This window comes from Misgurnus anguillicaudatus, chromosome 18 (assembly GCF_027580225.2).
Source record: "Misgurnus anguillicaudatus chromosome 18, ASM2758022v2, whole genome shotgun sequence".
NCBI lineage: Eukaryota > Metazoa > Chordata > Actinopteri > Cypriniformes > Cobitidae > Misgurnus > Misgurnus anguillicaudatus.
In genome coordinates this window covers 37,438,924-37,454,322 of record NC_073354.2, presented here as the reverse complement: position 1 = coordinate 37,454,322, position 15,399 = coordinate 37,438,924, and the positions used below count along the sequence as shown (strand labels likewise).

Here is a 15,399-nt window from a genome sequence, read left to right as displayed (position 1 = left end):
CTCAAAATGCGCACAAGTAATGTTTTTAGTAAGGCGTGTTTGTTAAAACTAGTTATATTTCCTAATTAAACTAAGGCCTAGTCCCCAAACTAATCCCTGTCCGGGAAACTGCCCCTTTTTTTTTTCAGAGAACAATTTAACATCAATGCATTCTTTGGCACCTTTAAATGTTATGGATGCCCTGTGTTCCTTAAGCGTTTCTGGATGTGTTGCCATAAAATTTTGTGTCATTTTTTTGTATTATTATTTCTCAGTATATTGTTTTGCTTATCGATTGTTTATTTCTGCTGTTGTTTTATGTGCTGATGTTGTAGTTTTTAGTGAGACAGAAATAAAGCTCTCTTTACTCTTTTAAATACACAGAGGTGTTTGTCAGTCAGCAGTTGTTCATATATCAGTCGTTGTGTTTAAACTCAATGTTTTGTTTTCCATCAGCACGCAACAAACTGTGAGTTAGATGTGTTGTTATATAAATAGAGTCTGGATGATCTGCAGCTTCAGTCTTCGTGCATTTCTCCTCTTAAATTCCTCCCGGTCTCTTTACAAAGGGTGTGACTGTGTGTTTCTCAAGGATCCGGCCCTCCTTCAGGTCACCTGCTTCTTCAGGAATCTTTCTGGATAAACCTCAGACAGAAATCCAGTTCAGCTCATATTTCACCCTAAATTAGAAAGAAGAGAAACATCACGAACAAAACAATGTGTCTAGGTTTTGTGGTGAAATATCAGCCAGACATTTCTTGCTTGTTTTGATCAGATTCACTCATTTGACTGTTTGGGAAAAACCTGATGGAAATGTTCAGCTCATGCTCCCAACGCCTAAACTCTCTGCTCAAACCTGCAACAGTTGTCATTGTTTGCCTTCTCTAAACAGGTTTTACAGGCTTATGCAAGAAAGTTTACCCAAATTCCATAATAATCCCTCCCGGCAAATAGTTGCTTTCACTATGAACCCAAGAAATGTGCAGACAAGTCACACTTTGCCGCATGCGGTTATAATGCCATCTCCAACCGTTTCTATTGTCTAATGAAGGACATTTAGAGATAAAGGAGACATTTCATTTGATTTGGTAATGAGACCATTGAGGTGTGTGAGTCGTTCCTTATATCACTCATGAGAAATCCTCTCACTCCTCCTGTCTGCACAAACAAGCTAAAGACCAGCAACTTAACTCATTCATCTTTATTTGCTTTGATTGCTTACAGGAACATTACAGCAGGATGTCTGGTATTAATATTTTACAAGCACACTTGAGTTATAAATTATGTTTGTACGATTAATCGCGATTAATCATTTTCAAAATAAAAGATTTTGTTTACATCTTATATTTGTGTGTACTGTGTATAAAAATTATAAAGTATATATATAAATACACACACATTCATGTATAATTTTAAGAAAAAAATATTTATATATCAAGTATTTATATTTATATGTAATATAAATGATATATAAATATAGAAATGTATATACACATGTAAATATTTATCATATATACATAATTATTATACACAGTACACACACATATATATGATGTAAACAATTTTTTTTATTCTGCAAACGATTAGTCGCGATTAATCGTTATGCAACCCCTAATACTCATGAGTTTTATGCTAAAACATGCAAAAAAAAACTGTCAGAAACCCCCAACAACTCACTTTTTCTTCAGAAAATGTTAAAGATGAGTTGATTCTCCTGTGACACTTATTTTTATATATTAATCTTTCTTTTCTCTTTTATTATTACAGGAACAAACCAAAGGTCAGTTCTCACATTAACATGAATACATTCATTTTGAGTACTTCATACTGGACATTACATTAAATAAAATGTTGAATACGTTTTGAGAAAATTGTTTAAGATGGTATCTGTGCACATGATTTTAATATTCACAATGTTTTCTTTCAGGTCTTTGCATATGATTATTGCTTCTGGTCTATAGATGAAACTGAAGCCACCAAGTTTGCAGGTATGTTTGCATTTATTACACTAAGGGTGGATTGCACCAAAAAGGATTAGTCTTAAATCTGGTTTATAACAAAGCTTATTTAATAATTCTGTTGCACCAAACTTTAAATCTTGTTTCAAAATGATCAGGGTTACATTTAAACCGTTATTTTGATCCAGGTTTTAATTTTACAGTACATCTAGATTATATTTAAATAATCCTGTTGCTCCGTTACTTTAAACTCTGTTTAAATCTAAACTTGTAACTGATGAGGTTAAAATAAAAAGAGATTATATTACCAATATATGTATGTAGTGATTTATGTTACAAAATTAAATTTCCTTTGCCTGCATAAACAATTTATTTCCCTTTTGAATGACAACATCACTATTGTTGCTGTTTAATAACACCGGCAAATTTATCATAGCGGACGAAATAAATCGCAGATGAAGGTTTCAAGTTAAAGTTTTAATCTTAGATTTGTTAATCTGTGTTTAAATTTGAGTGGTGCAACACAACTCAAAATAAAATATATAAGTGAGATCAACAAACCCTAGATTAGTTCTAAACTCTGATTAATTTATTCCTTGTTGGTGCAACCCACCCAAAAGCTTGTGTTTTTAATTCTGTTCATATTGCACGGATCATCCAGTATTATTTGATTAAATAAAGTGGTTTATGTGATAGGTCAGGATGTGGTGTTTCAGTGTCTTGGTGAGAGTCTTCTGGACAGCGCTTTCCAGGGATATAACGCCTGTATATTTGCGTACGGCCAAACAGGTACTATTAGATTTAGAGGAGTGCCATCTGTGCAAAATGCTTATTTTGTTTCTGTGATTTTGTTCGATTGGAAATGTAACAATGTAAAATGAAGGGCTGTTAAGAGATTAATTGCGATTAATCGCATACAAAATAAAAGTTTGTTTTTGCATAATATATGTGTGTACTAATTATTTTGTATATATAAATACACACACATGTATAGATTTAAGAAACATTTACGTGCTTATATGTGTATGTTAATATAATATTTATTTATTTGGATATATTTTACATTATATATAAATTAAAAAATATTTTTATTCAATTTATGTATACATAATAATTACACACAATAGACACACAAATATATTATGCAACCACAAACTTTTATTTTGTATGTGATAAATCTTTTGACAGCCCTAGTAAAATGTGTGTAGACTTTTTAAAAATATTGTATAAACTTTCTTTGTCAAAATTATTAAAATAAGTATTTGAAGAGTTTCGTTGAGATAACCACCGTTTTTTTTAATTGTTCAGAAATCTCGTTTTTTGGTTGTGCATTCCAATTAATTTCAATTCAACTCAGTGGCGGATGCAGAACGTGACATATGGGTGGGCATGGATTAAGTCCGGGTGGGCCTGAATCTATGGGTGTCACTTTTGAATAAGAAACTATAACAAGTCTATAAAATTCGTCAAAACTTCAGAACACTAATTTAAACAGCATACACACACACCCGAACTGCACGTCACATTTTTGACATTATTGATACTTTAAATTGTAATGCAACGTGACATTTATTAAGCCTTATTGGTAAAAAAAATATTGGGCTCTAATAGCCTAAAAAAAAGAACCTGCACACATGTGACAGGAAATATAAATGAACCCAAAAAACCTTATACTTTTTTAAATAACCTATTAAAGTGTTTAAATAAATACGGCTACTAAATGCTTAAAATGAAGCTTCTAACATCATATTCTCTTCATGCAAATCACTAAAAATATATTTTCGTTCTCACATATTTAAGTTAACTTACTAAATAAAGAAAGAAAAAGGGAATTGCTAGAATAATGTTAGACTCTGGGGTTAAACGAAATGACAAATAAATAAACATTTAATATACTTTTTGATGAGCACAAGAGCAAGCCTACTCGTGAAGAGCGGAGCCGAGGAGCGCGCATATCAGACGTGAACGAAAGGAATAATGGATTTAATGCTTTCACTTTATTTCCTGACAGTTTCACTTGTGAGGATAGTAATGGCTAACAAGATTACGCCGAATTACATACAACATAATTACCTAACTAAATCTGAGAGAATGCAAACACATTACAATATTTTTTCCTCCGCCCGACGGCCAAGGCGCATCATTTTTTTTAGCCCGACAGGAATTCGCCATAGCCGTAATGGACGTCGGGCAAGCGATTTTGCGAGGTTTGTTTTGTAGAAAGACTTTCTTTAAAGTGAATTTCGTTTTGTATAAATTGTATCTTAATATTAATCAATGTTTGATCAAACAATTGCCTCGATTTAATAAATAAGAAGCAAACCAAGAACGTCTGTGGTGTGGATTGAAGTGAACCCACTATATTTCCGCAGCCTACGTCTTTCTGCTTTAATGCATTTCTTAAATTAATGTCTCAATTACACAGTAGGCTTATAGGTTGTTATGATAGGCTATTTGTTGCTTAAAAGCAATAGGCTATATTGTATAAAGTGTAGCAATAAACGTGGCGTGACTTATAGTGCTGCTATATCGCTATATCAAACAACATCACTATGATCAGATGTTTTCTTTCTATTTTTTACCCAGCCCAGTCTCCTGAAAATGCGTATAAATAGCACGAAGTGTAAAACTCGTGCAATACATACGCCAAATTCACTTAAACGGGGCATCTTTTTTTGTCGTTTTATTTATTGGTTTCTCAATTTTTTTGCTATTTTTTTACCATTTTCGCTTGGGTTTAGGGTTAGAACAACTTTTTGTTATTTAAAAATGACATCCTAACCCAAACCCCAACTCTAACCCCAACTCCAAGCGACCATGGCTTAAATATGGACAAAAACATAGAGAAACCTGTATATTAAATAACCTTCTTAAGCAAATCTGAAATCGAAACCCTAAACCCAAGCGAAAATGGTTTAAAAAACAGAAAAAAATTGAGAAACCTATAAATAAAACGACAAAAAAAGATGCCCCGTTTAAGTGAATGGGAAGGACTTGCGTATCATATGCACGCCAAAGTGGAATTTGGCGTATGTATTGCACGAGTATTACACTTCGTGCTATTTATACGCAACCTCAGGAGACTGGGTAGCTTTTACCCCGCTGTCATATTTGTTGTGTGTTTATGTTATTGAGAGGAAAGCGCGCAGCACATATTTATAACGTGTTGTTATTCAAAATACGTTTTCTACTTGCTTGCACAAAAAAGTTCTCAAAGTGATCATGGCTGAAAGCTGCTTGGGAATATTTCATTATAACGCAACATTCAACTGCTTTAATAGTTTTTAAATAGTTATCAGGCTTACTTATAATTTTACTGTTTTTAACATAACATGCAACAGATAAATTACACCACATAAAGTAGTATACACGTCTAACTATACGGAGTAGTATTTTTTACATTTCTGATTGGGCGGGCCAGCTGTCAATCTGGGCGGGCCCAGGCCCACCCAGGCCCGCCCATAGCTCCGCGCCTGATTCAACTGCAGTTGGTTTGTTTTGATTTAAACCTTCATAACTTAAAAAATACAGCTAAGTAGCACCATAAAACTAAATAATAACATGATAACATAATAATAAACATGTTTTGTCAAAAATGTAAAAAAATGGATTTATCTCGTTTTGCAACGAAACTCTTCATATAAAGATATAGGAGCAGTTTCCCGGACAGGGATTAGACTAGTACTACACTAAAATAAATGTAAGAGCTGTCCAAACTGAAAACAACACTTAAAATACATCAGTGCCCTTTGTTTTGTTTCTGATTGGTGTTGTTCTTTGTGCTGATTGGCTGCAGGCTCAGGAAAGTCATACACGATGATGGGAACAGCGGATCAACCGGGTTTGATTCCACGTCTTTGTAGTTCTCTGTTTGAACGTACAATACAAGAGCAGCGGGAGGGCGAGAGCTTCACTGTCGAGGTCTCTTACATGGAGATTTATAATGAGAAAGTGCGAGACCTCCTAGATCCTAAAGGGTGAGTACAACTATCTTCTGGATTAAATTTCTATTGGATTGACATCAAAATGAAATTTAACCTGAAACTTTCCACGTTTTGTTATTTTCAGGAGTCGACAGGCTTTAAGGGTCCGGGAGCATAATGTCCTGGGTCCGTATGTGGACGGTCTGTCTCGTCTCGCTGTGACCAGCTTCAAGGTTCCTCATTATAACCTCCAACAGACTGCAAAAATTACTTTTTTACTTAGTATTTTTGTTTTGTTTTAAGTACAAATATCTACAAATTAACCAACAAATTTTAATAACCTAAGAAAATTAGTCTTGCATAAAACCAGCAAAAAAATCTGCCAATGGGGTAAGAAAAAAATATTTAACTTTTTTCTTAAACACTTGCTTGTTTTAAGCACAAATTCACTTAAATTTGATATTTTTTGACTAAAAACTAGATGTATTTTCTTATTACATTTTTTCATTAATTTTTTGATATTTAGTAAGAAAGAATTTTTTTCAGTGCATCTTATCTGTCCCACTTTGTGTTTAAAGTTCACTATAGGTTTGTAGAGTTTCTTGAAATGTTTTTGGATGGATTTTTTCAGGACATCGATTCGCTGATGTCGGAGGGGAATAAATCTCGCACTGTGGCGGCCACAAACATGAATGAGGAGAGCAGTCGCTCACACGCCGTCTTCAACATCGTTCTTACTCACACGCTCACAGACCTGCAGACCGGGGTGACGAGTGCATTTCAGTCTTTAAATGAGTTTTTATCTTTCTCTTATGATCGAGTGCATGCCGTCATTTAAAATGTTTGTTTCAGACGAGTGGTGAGAAGGTGAGTAAACTCAGTCTGGTGGATCTGGCTGGTAGCGAGAGAGCAGATAAAACCGCAGCGGCTGGAGAGAGACTCAAAGAAGGAAGCAACATTAACAGGTATAAAACGAGTAACTAAAAACCAGGTGCTGTCAAGTAGACCTGAACAACAGAGATTTTAGGTTTTACACGTCTGCTTGTGTGTGTTTGTAGATCTCTCACAACACTTGGGTTGGTGATCTCAGCGTTGGCAGAGCAGGGTGCTGGAAGAAACAAGAGTAAATTTGTTCCCTACAGAGATTCTGTGCTCACATGGCTACTGAAGGTGATCATAGACTTTATACCCTAAAAGAGTTGTTATTATAGATTATAGATTCTAGATCAGGGTTAATCAATTGGCGGCACGCGGGCCAAATGCGGCCCGCCAATCATGTTTATCCGGCCCGCCGGTCTTCTTTGTCTGCTTTAAAATCAGCGTGGTTACTTTAAAGCCGCCTTTCCATGTTCCAAATGACAACCAATGAACTTGAAGGAGAGTCACAAAGGGGTGCCAACCATCTGCAAGTGCGTAATTTTCGGATCTGATTTTGAGTTTTTGATGCATTATAAAAAATTAACTTGTGCGACTACCCCGCATCGACATGCCGGCCGGAAGTGATGTATTTCAGTGTGTTCCTATCAAAACACTGTGTGCCAGGTAATATGCATAGCTCTTTATTGTTTTATTCATTTGCGTTAATTTATTTATTCCACTATGGTGAATATTCGTACATTGACGGCTCTTGCACTGGAATCAGCTTCTCTCCAAATTTGGCACAAATTTACAATTAAACAGAAATTTTGTACGACTGCCACTAGGGGGCAAACCACGACAATCGTGTCCGAATGTCATGTCATAGTTGAACTATTAACATTTGGCTTTTGCGATGTTAAACTGCAATTGTTTGTAAAAATATTAATAAAGAAAATATGTGTTTTCAGTAATTAAAAGGAATACTGGTTACAAGATGTGTGCATCTTTTTATAGTTTTTTAAATATATGACCTATAACAAAAAATAACAAAAACAACATAAGTTAGCCTATAACATATAATAATAAGGGCTGTCAAAAGATTAATTGCAATAAATCATATACAAAATAGAAGTTTGTTTTTGCATAATATATGTGTGTGCACTATGTGTAATTATTTTATATATATAAATACACACACAAGCATTTATGTATTTAAAAAAAAAACGTTTATAAGTGTATATATATTTTTTTAGAATTTGTTATTATTTATAGATTAAAAAATATTTACATACATAAAATTTTTCTTGTATGTATACATGTATGTGTGTATTTATATATAGAAAATAATTACACACAGTGCACACACATATATTATACAAAAACAAACTTTTATTTTGTTTGTGATTAATCGCGATAATTTTTTGACAGCCCTAATTATAATATATATATATATAATTATAATATATATATAATATTAAACGTAAAAATACATAAGAGGTAAAAAAAGGGTTGAAGTTTGGCCTGGACTATATTAACATTTTTTAAAATCTGGCCTTCAAAGAAGAGGCATCGATTGGCACGTGATGTAATCTTGTCTCTTTATGAATGTTAGGACAGTTTAGGAGGAAACAGTCGTACAGCTATGATCGCCACAGTGAGCCCAGCAGCCGACAACTACGACGAGACGCTCTCGACGCTACGATACGCCGATCGAGCCAAAAGCATCGTCAATCACGCCGTGATCAACGAAGATCCGAACGCCAGGATCATCAGAGAGCTGAGAGAGGAGGTGGAGAAACTGCGCAGTCAGCTGACGGAGGCCGAGGTGCTGCGCAGACATCAGCTATCATCACGTGACCTTTGACTCGCGGCAGACGTTTAACTGTGTTTGTCTTTGTGTTTGTTCAGTCGATGAAAGCTCCTGAGCTTAAAGAGAGACTCGAGGAGTCGGAGAAGTTAATCCAGGAGATGACCGTGAGCTGGGAAGAGAAACTCAGGAAAACGGAGGAGATCGCACAGGTATCTATAAAGACATAGACCCGGAGTGATCTCGCTTGACACGCTGTGATGTTCGGAAATGTGTTTTGATTCTTTAGGAAAGACAAAAGCAATTGGAAAGTTTGGGAATTTCTCTGCAGTCGTCTGGGATCCGAGTCATAGATGATAGATGTTTCCTGGTCAATCTGAACGCTGACCCCGCTCTCAATGAACTGCTCGTGTACTATCTAAAGGTATCATAGAAATTATTCTTATCTTTATATCTTAACCATCTTATTATTAAGAAATTATCTTAATGAAGTTTTTCGGCAGTGATGTGCTATAATATAATAAACATTATTCAGGGTTCCCACGGGTCCTTGAAATCCTTGAAAGTTTGTGAATTGGGGGAAAAATTCAAGGCCCTAGGAAGTTTTTGAAAATATGCATACATAGATACAGGTTATTGAAAGTTCTTGAATTTATTTTATGCAAGAAGTTTTCTGGAAAAAAATCCATATTATTCCCTGTGTAGTGTAGGATAATATCATAAAAATTCTAGACTTTTTAAGCACACGTGCTAAACTGTTCACTTTAAATGCTTCTGTAACAGAAAGTTGATAACCAAAATGCTTTTTTGCATAGTTGTGTTTGACACATGAAAACGACTTGATTAAGTATGTAACTGTTGTTTCCTGAGAAGGGAACGAGACGCTGCGTCTCTCTTGTCATACTTCCTGCGTCCCTGTAACGCCGTCTTTGGCAATAACTCAGTTAGCGATATACTTCCTGACTCCCGCGTCACTTTTTCTTTGTCGTAAAGCTTCACCATTGGTTGAATTTGATATACACATTCAGACGCATTTACCCCTGGAGGCGTCCCCAAAGTGTCACCGCAGTGACGCAGCGCGAGTTCCCTCGAAAGGGAACTGTAACAATGTATCTTAAAAGGTAACACAATGTAACCTTGATCTCACTTGAAATGTTTCCCCAAATTTAGTCCTTGAATTTGAGGGTATTGGACATGGAAAGTCCTTTAAAAATTCCTTGAATTTGAAGTTAACTAAGGTGTGGGAACCCTGTATATGATATATTTGTTCTGTTTGTTGATGTGTTTGAACACAGGAGCACACGCGTGTGGGATCTGCAGACTCTCAGGACATTCAGTTGTGTGGTTTGGCCATTCAGCCTGAACATTGTGTGATAGACATGAAGTTAGAGACAGGAGTGACACTTACACCCATGAGAAACGCTCGGTAAGATCAGATTTAAACATCTGTGGTGAAGTGTTTAGTGTAAAATTAAGGCCTTTATAAGAGTTTGTGTTTTTCTGTCTGCAGTACGTGTGTAAACGGGGCTGTCGTCTCTTCTTCTGTTCAGTTATATCACGGTGATCGAATCCTCTGGGGTAACAACCACTTTTTCAGGTCTGTGAGAGACATCACGGCTTATGGTTTTCATTAGATTTTTAATCAGAGACATCGATTTGATGTTGACCAAGATGGATTTGTTTACTGAAACCTAAAAATGGATTTACAACACATGCTAAATTAAAATGTCAAAGATACATGAATTATTGTTTAATGTGGTCGCAGATTACTTTGTGATGAAGGTTTGAACATTTTTTGACATGATGGGCAGTAAGTAGCACACACATGAGTTATTTACAGTTATACCACGGGTTTGTTGAATGCGGTATTCTGATTGGCTGAGAAATGTTCCGTGGGTATGCGTTAATTTCTGATAACCGCACACCTCACTTGTCTTAAAAATAGGCATCAGAGCAATGTTTGTAGTAACCATGGTATAAGAGGAATAATTGACTCCGGTCTTTTGAATTATTTGAAAATATTTTCGTATAATTCAATGGCCCGTCGTCAATTATTCCTTACTTAATGTGTGCGTCTCGTCTCGTGTCTGTCAGGATGAGCATGTCTAGTATTTATCGTGGTGAGGAGTCCGGTGTGATGAAGACTCCTCTTAACCCTGAACCACTGGATGTAGATGTAGATCACAGCGAGGCCAGCTTCAGTTTTGAGTCTGCGCAGACGGAGGTCATGATGAAAGCTTTGGGAAACAATGGTGAGATAAACACAAATCAAGAGATACGGCCTATTGCCGTTGTTATGTGCTGACCTGTATCTGTCTCTCTCTCTCTCTCAGATCCTATGCAGTCATTACTTCACTCCCTGGAGCGCAGACATGAGGAAGAGAAGCGCTCGGCTCTTGAACGGCAGCGTCTGATGTACGAGCAGGAACTGCAGCAGCTGCGCAAACGTCTGTCGTCAGAGCTGCAGCCGCAGGGTTCTCATGCACAGCATCACGGCAGCAGTGAAATCAACATCAACTCATCTGCTTTCACACCGAGCCGAATTCAGCAGTGGAGTGAAGAGAGGTGAAGGACCAAACTGCGAACATACTGCAAACACAATGCAAACATTGCATTATTTATATTATTTTGGTAGCTGCGTTTCTATTACCCTTTAAATTGTGCAAACTGAAATTAAATCGAAAATGCGCTCATAGGAAAAAACGGCAGTTTCACGTTAAAGTCCACGATGTTTGAAAAACGCTTTGGAAAAGGATACGGGCCTACTACCAAAACACACTTATAGCCAATCAGCAGTAAGGGGCGTGTCTACTAACCGACATCCTTGCCGGGTTGCGTATGTGTGGGGCGGGTCTATCAACAGAAGGTCCAGATTCTATTGGTAGGGGCGTGTTTGTTTAGGTGATTTCAAATATCAACATTAGCTTTCAAACATCGTGGACTCCGCCTTTAACTCAACCATAAGTTTTTATGCTCTGGTGTGGTGAGTTTTCAGGCAATTTGAAAAAGAAATATATCATAAAACTGCATTTTTTTGCATTTACATGTCACCTGATATGCATAAAAGTCACATGATTATTCTTTTTATTAAGTATTGAATTATTAAGTATGCAGTATTAAATAGAAGCCTCTTATGAAATGGCAATAAAATTTCCACAAGGGGGCGTATTTGTTACTCAGACGTTGCAAAATAAATGTGACACCTGAATGTAGCCATATAAATCGTGAATGAAAAGTGAGAGTCGAACGAATGTCCGGAAGTGAACTAATTGTTTACAGTATATTGTAATTCGGTCAGAAACGTCAAGATTGTGAGGCAAACAAATAGTTTTGGATTAAAAGGCTTGGATATTCCATTTCCTTGGACTTTTGGGGATTTATGAACAATTTGTTTTGGACAATTTCACCAAAGCGGATAAAGGGAAGATTTTGTAAATAAGTAAATAACCTAAATCGGCGCCGCCCGGTTCAGGCAACTAACAACTAGATTACAGTTTTATGACTGCTATAAATCATCCTATGCTTTGTGTGTGCGCTTAATGGAATCCTGAGAGTCTAAGCTTTCAAACGATGTGCTGCATGACCGTATATTTTGAAGATTCAATGCTTCAAAGTTACAATGACGTTAATGCAGCCTTACATGCGAGGGAGGTGTGTGCTGTGTACGGCACAGTGATCTTTATCAGGTTAAATTATGAAAAAAGGAAAAAATTAAACCACATATAAATAGCAAATAAATAAAACAACATAAAATAAAAAATCACATAATACTCAAATTGTTTGAAAAGGGATGATAGAAGCCCTAGGCTTATAAAATCCTTTTCCCAATAATTACCTTTACAAAATGAAATTGAACACACCGGGCGGCCACCATGTTTTTTTTTAAATGACTAAGAAAACAAAACTAAAGTTTAGTCGCAGCATGACATCGGCTAAAGGAAACCGTGTCATATCGCAAAAGTTTTTTTTTTGACATGTAGAAGTTTTACACAAATCTTTAATGGAAACGCAGCATGTGTTCTTACACACACACACACACATTACGAGAATAGGAACAACCCTTTTAGATGGTGCACCAGGCGCACAAACATTTTTTTCATTCATTAAACTAGCAAAAGTGGATTTGGACACGCCTTAAGTGCACTTGCACCGTGTGCTTTAGACCATGTCCTTAGATAGTTAAAATAAGCCCCTACATGTTTTTTAGTTGTTAGTTAATGTATTAACAAGCAATGAATGTATGTGTTGAGTCATGAGTCGTGTTGTAGTTATTGATGACTCTTCACAAGTGTATGATTAGTACATGCCTTAACTCAACATTAGTTCATGTTTAATTAAGAATTAATTTAGGTATTAGTTCATTATGATTCATGGACCCTTATTATAAAGTGTAACCATTTTCACTTTTGGGTGAACTAACCCTTTAAAGTTGTTTTGAAATAAATCTGTAAAATAGATGTCATGTGAAGTGTTTTGCGTGTGGTCTCAGGGAGGCACTGATGAGCCGGACTCTTCGTAAGCTGCGAGATCAGATTGTGAGGGCAAATCTTCTGGTGCAGGAGGCCGGATTCATCGCTGAAGAGCTTAACAAGAAAACTGAATACAGAGTCACTTTACAGATACCTGCAGCCAACCTCAATGCCAATCGCAAGGTCAGCAAAATCTCTCTCTCTCTGTTTCTTCTCATAGTCTCGTATATCAGTTGTGTTCATGATGAATGTTCTCTGTTCTCCAGCGAGATGCGGTTCTGAGCGAGCCTGCGGTCGAGGTGAGGAGGAAAGGTAAAGGTAAACAGATCTGGGCCATGGAAAAGATGGAGAACCGACTGGTGGACATGAGAGAACTTTACCAAGAGTGGAAAGACTTTGATGAAGATGACCCCGTATGTCACGTTCACTGAGAAACAATCTTGTTTTATAAATGAAGTGAATTCATCTCATTGTCTTTCCTCAGGTCATGCGCTCTTATTTCAAGCGTGCAGATCCGTTCTTCGACGAGCAGGAAAACCACAGTCTCATCGGTGTTGCCAACGTCTTCCTCTCGTGCCTGCTGTACGACGTCAAGCTGAAGTATGCGGTACCCATCATCAACCAGAAGGGGGAGGTGTGTGCACACAAACACAGAGTCGTGGCAGTATTGTTGTCGCTGATCTGTACTGCAATGATCGATCTGTGTGTGTGTGCTTTAGGTCGCAGGTCGGCTTCATGTTGAGGTGGAGCGTGTGATTGGTGGGATGGATGAGCGTGAAATAGAGGGTGGAGACTTTGACAGGATGGCAGATGAGAGCAAACTTACCTGCATGGTCAGTCAGATACAACACAAATACATATGATAACTGCATGTTAGGGACTCCCAATATCTCCAAAGTGCTGTAGGTGCAGCAGTAAAGTTGTTTGTCTGATCTTGAATTGTATTTTCTGTGTCCAGATGAAGGTCGTACAGGCGACAGGGTTACCCCAGCATCTCTCAAACTTTGTCTTCTGTCAGTATCATTTCTGGGATCATCCTGAAGCAGTGTTTATAGCTCCAGAAGTGGATTTGTCTGCTGTCAGCAGTAAAGAGTCACAGAGTCTGGTGGTGTTCGATAACTCCAAGGTTCAATACTCACTGATAATTATAACAATATTAGTGTCCACACCAATAGACAATATTTTGAATTCACGCTAGAAGTCAGGACCGGTACATCCCACATTAAATCAACAGAGCTATTTTGGCAGGCAATAAGGAGAGCGCTAGAGCGGCTGTAGCAATGGTATCGATAGTGATTGAACAATAATTTAATATCAAACTGTTTAGATCTTACAAACCTTTCTATTTCAACATGGTGGACAGCTGCTTTAAGTGTTGTGTAAGAGTTTATATGTGTAATAGTAAATTTTTTTTTAAAAATAGTGAAATTTTTAAATGTGTAGCCTATAACTGGGTTGATAGGTTAAAGGTTATATGGGTGATTCTCACGAAAACTTGGTTTTAAAAATGTCAAGCATGAAAATATAAAAATTGCTTAAATTTACTTTTTTCCCACCAGACATTGAAAAACAAAGTCTGGAGTAAATGGGAACATTAATTTAAAAACTTTTACTTATCATTTAACACTTTTTGTAACATAATTAAAAAAATTAGTCCTAAAAAAATCTCATTACCGCAACAGTCAGAAAACATCAACACTGACATATTTTCAAAATGACATGACAAACCTGAAAGAACATAATTTGGAGATTCTGCACATTCATTTAAAATCAAAGTATTATGCTTCTATTAATTAAATTAACATTTAATAAGCATCTGTTGCGGTAATGAGAATTAAAATGTCGTGTAAGCATTCTGACAAGACAATATTTCAAATTAACTGTAAAAAAATGATCTTACCTGGTAGCCATCTTGAAGTAACTGGTCCATGTGCTTGATCACTCAAAATCAAACTTTTATTAAAATTCTGTATGTGTGCTTAAACTGTTCTCAAAAAGTGTTGCGGAGGATGAGAACATCAGGCATGGACACATCATTTTCCTAATTTTTCTTCATTATTATTATACATGAATATTCAGTAAATATTTTTTCTGTCATCTAAAGTAGTCTAGCAAAACATCCATTTATTTTTTTTCTTAATATTTTTGTGTTAATTTGATTAAATTACAACATAACACATGTTCAAACACAGCCGGACACATTGCGGTAATGAGAATTTCAGCAGAAAATGAGATAAAATTTACAATTATAAATTCTTATGTTGAAATCACACATTGTGCAAGGTAGAACACAGTATTGTGTTAATTCTGATGCTTTTTAATGTTACTATATTACACATTTTAAAGCTAAAATCATTAGTACCGTGGTGTTTCAATGGTTTCGTGAGAATCACCCTTATAATAAT

The 15,399-nt window shown here is 36.2% G+C and overlaps 1 protein-coding gene across 3 annotated transcripts in view; it reads left to right on the top strand.

The window, feature by feature from the left end:
* Window positions 1–15,399, top strand: part of kif13bb (kinesin family member 13Bb) — a 29,980-nt gene that overhangs the window by 2,998 nt on the left and 11,583 nt on the right. For all 3 annotated transcript variants that reach the window (XM_073856439.1, XM_073856440.1, XM_073856438.1), the window contains exons 4-23: window positions 1,747–1,759; window positions 1,907–1,967; window positions 2,634–2,726; window positions 5,734–5,914; window positions 6,006–6,093; window positions 6,492–6,626; window positions 6,713–6,825; window positions 6,919–7,030; window positions 8,331–8,543; window positions 8,627–8,737; window positions 8,815–8,949; window positions 9,821–9,951; window positions 10,036–10,122; window positions 10,620–10,777; window positions 10,859–11,090; window positions 13,015–13,177; window positions 13,261–13,407; window positions 13,479–13,628; window positions 13,714–13,827; window positions 13,953–14,120. In XM_073856439.1, coding sequence (XP_073712540.1) covers window positions 1,747–1,759; window positions 1,907–1,967; window positions 2,634–2,726; window positions 5,734–5,914; window positions 6,006–6,093; window positions 6,492–6,626; window positions 6,713–6,825; window positions 6,919–7,030; window positions 8,331–8,543; window positions 8,627–8,737; window positions 8,815–8,949; window positions 9,821–9,951; window positions 10,036–10,122; window positions 10,620–10,777; window positions 10,859–11,090; window positions 13,015–13,177; window positions 13,261–13,407; window positions 13,479–13,628; window positions 13,714–13,827; window positions 13,953–14,120 — 2,605 coding nt within the window. The remainder of the gene's footprint in view (window positions 1–1,746; window positions 1,760–1,906; window positions 1,968–2,633; window positions 2,727–5,733; window positions 5,915–6,005; window positions 6,094–6,491; window positions 6,627–6,712; window positions 6,826–6,918; window positions 7,031–8,330; window positions 8,544–8,626; window positions 8,738–8,814; window positions 8,950–9,820; window positions 9,952–10,035; window positions 10,123–10,619; window positions 10,778–10,858; window positions 11,091–13,014; window positions 13,178–13,260; window positions 13,408–13,478; window positions 13,629–13,713; window positions 13,828–13,952; window positions 14,121–15,399) is intronic.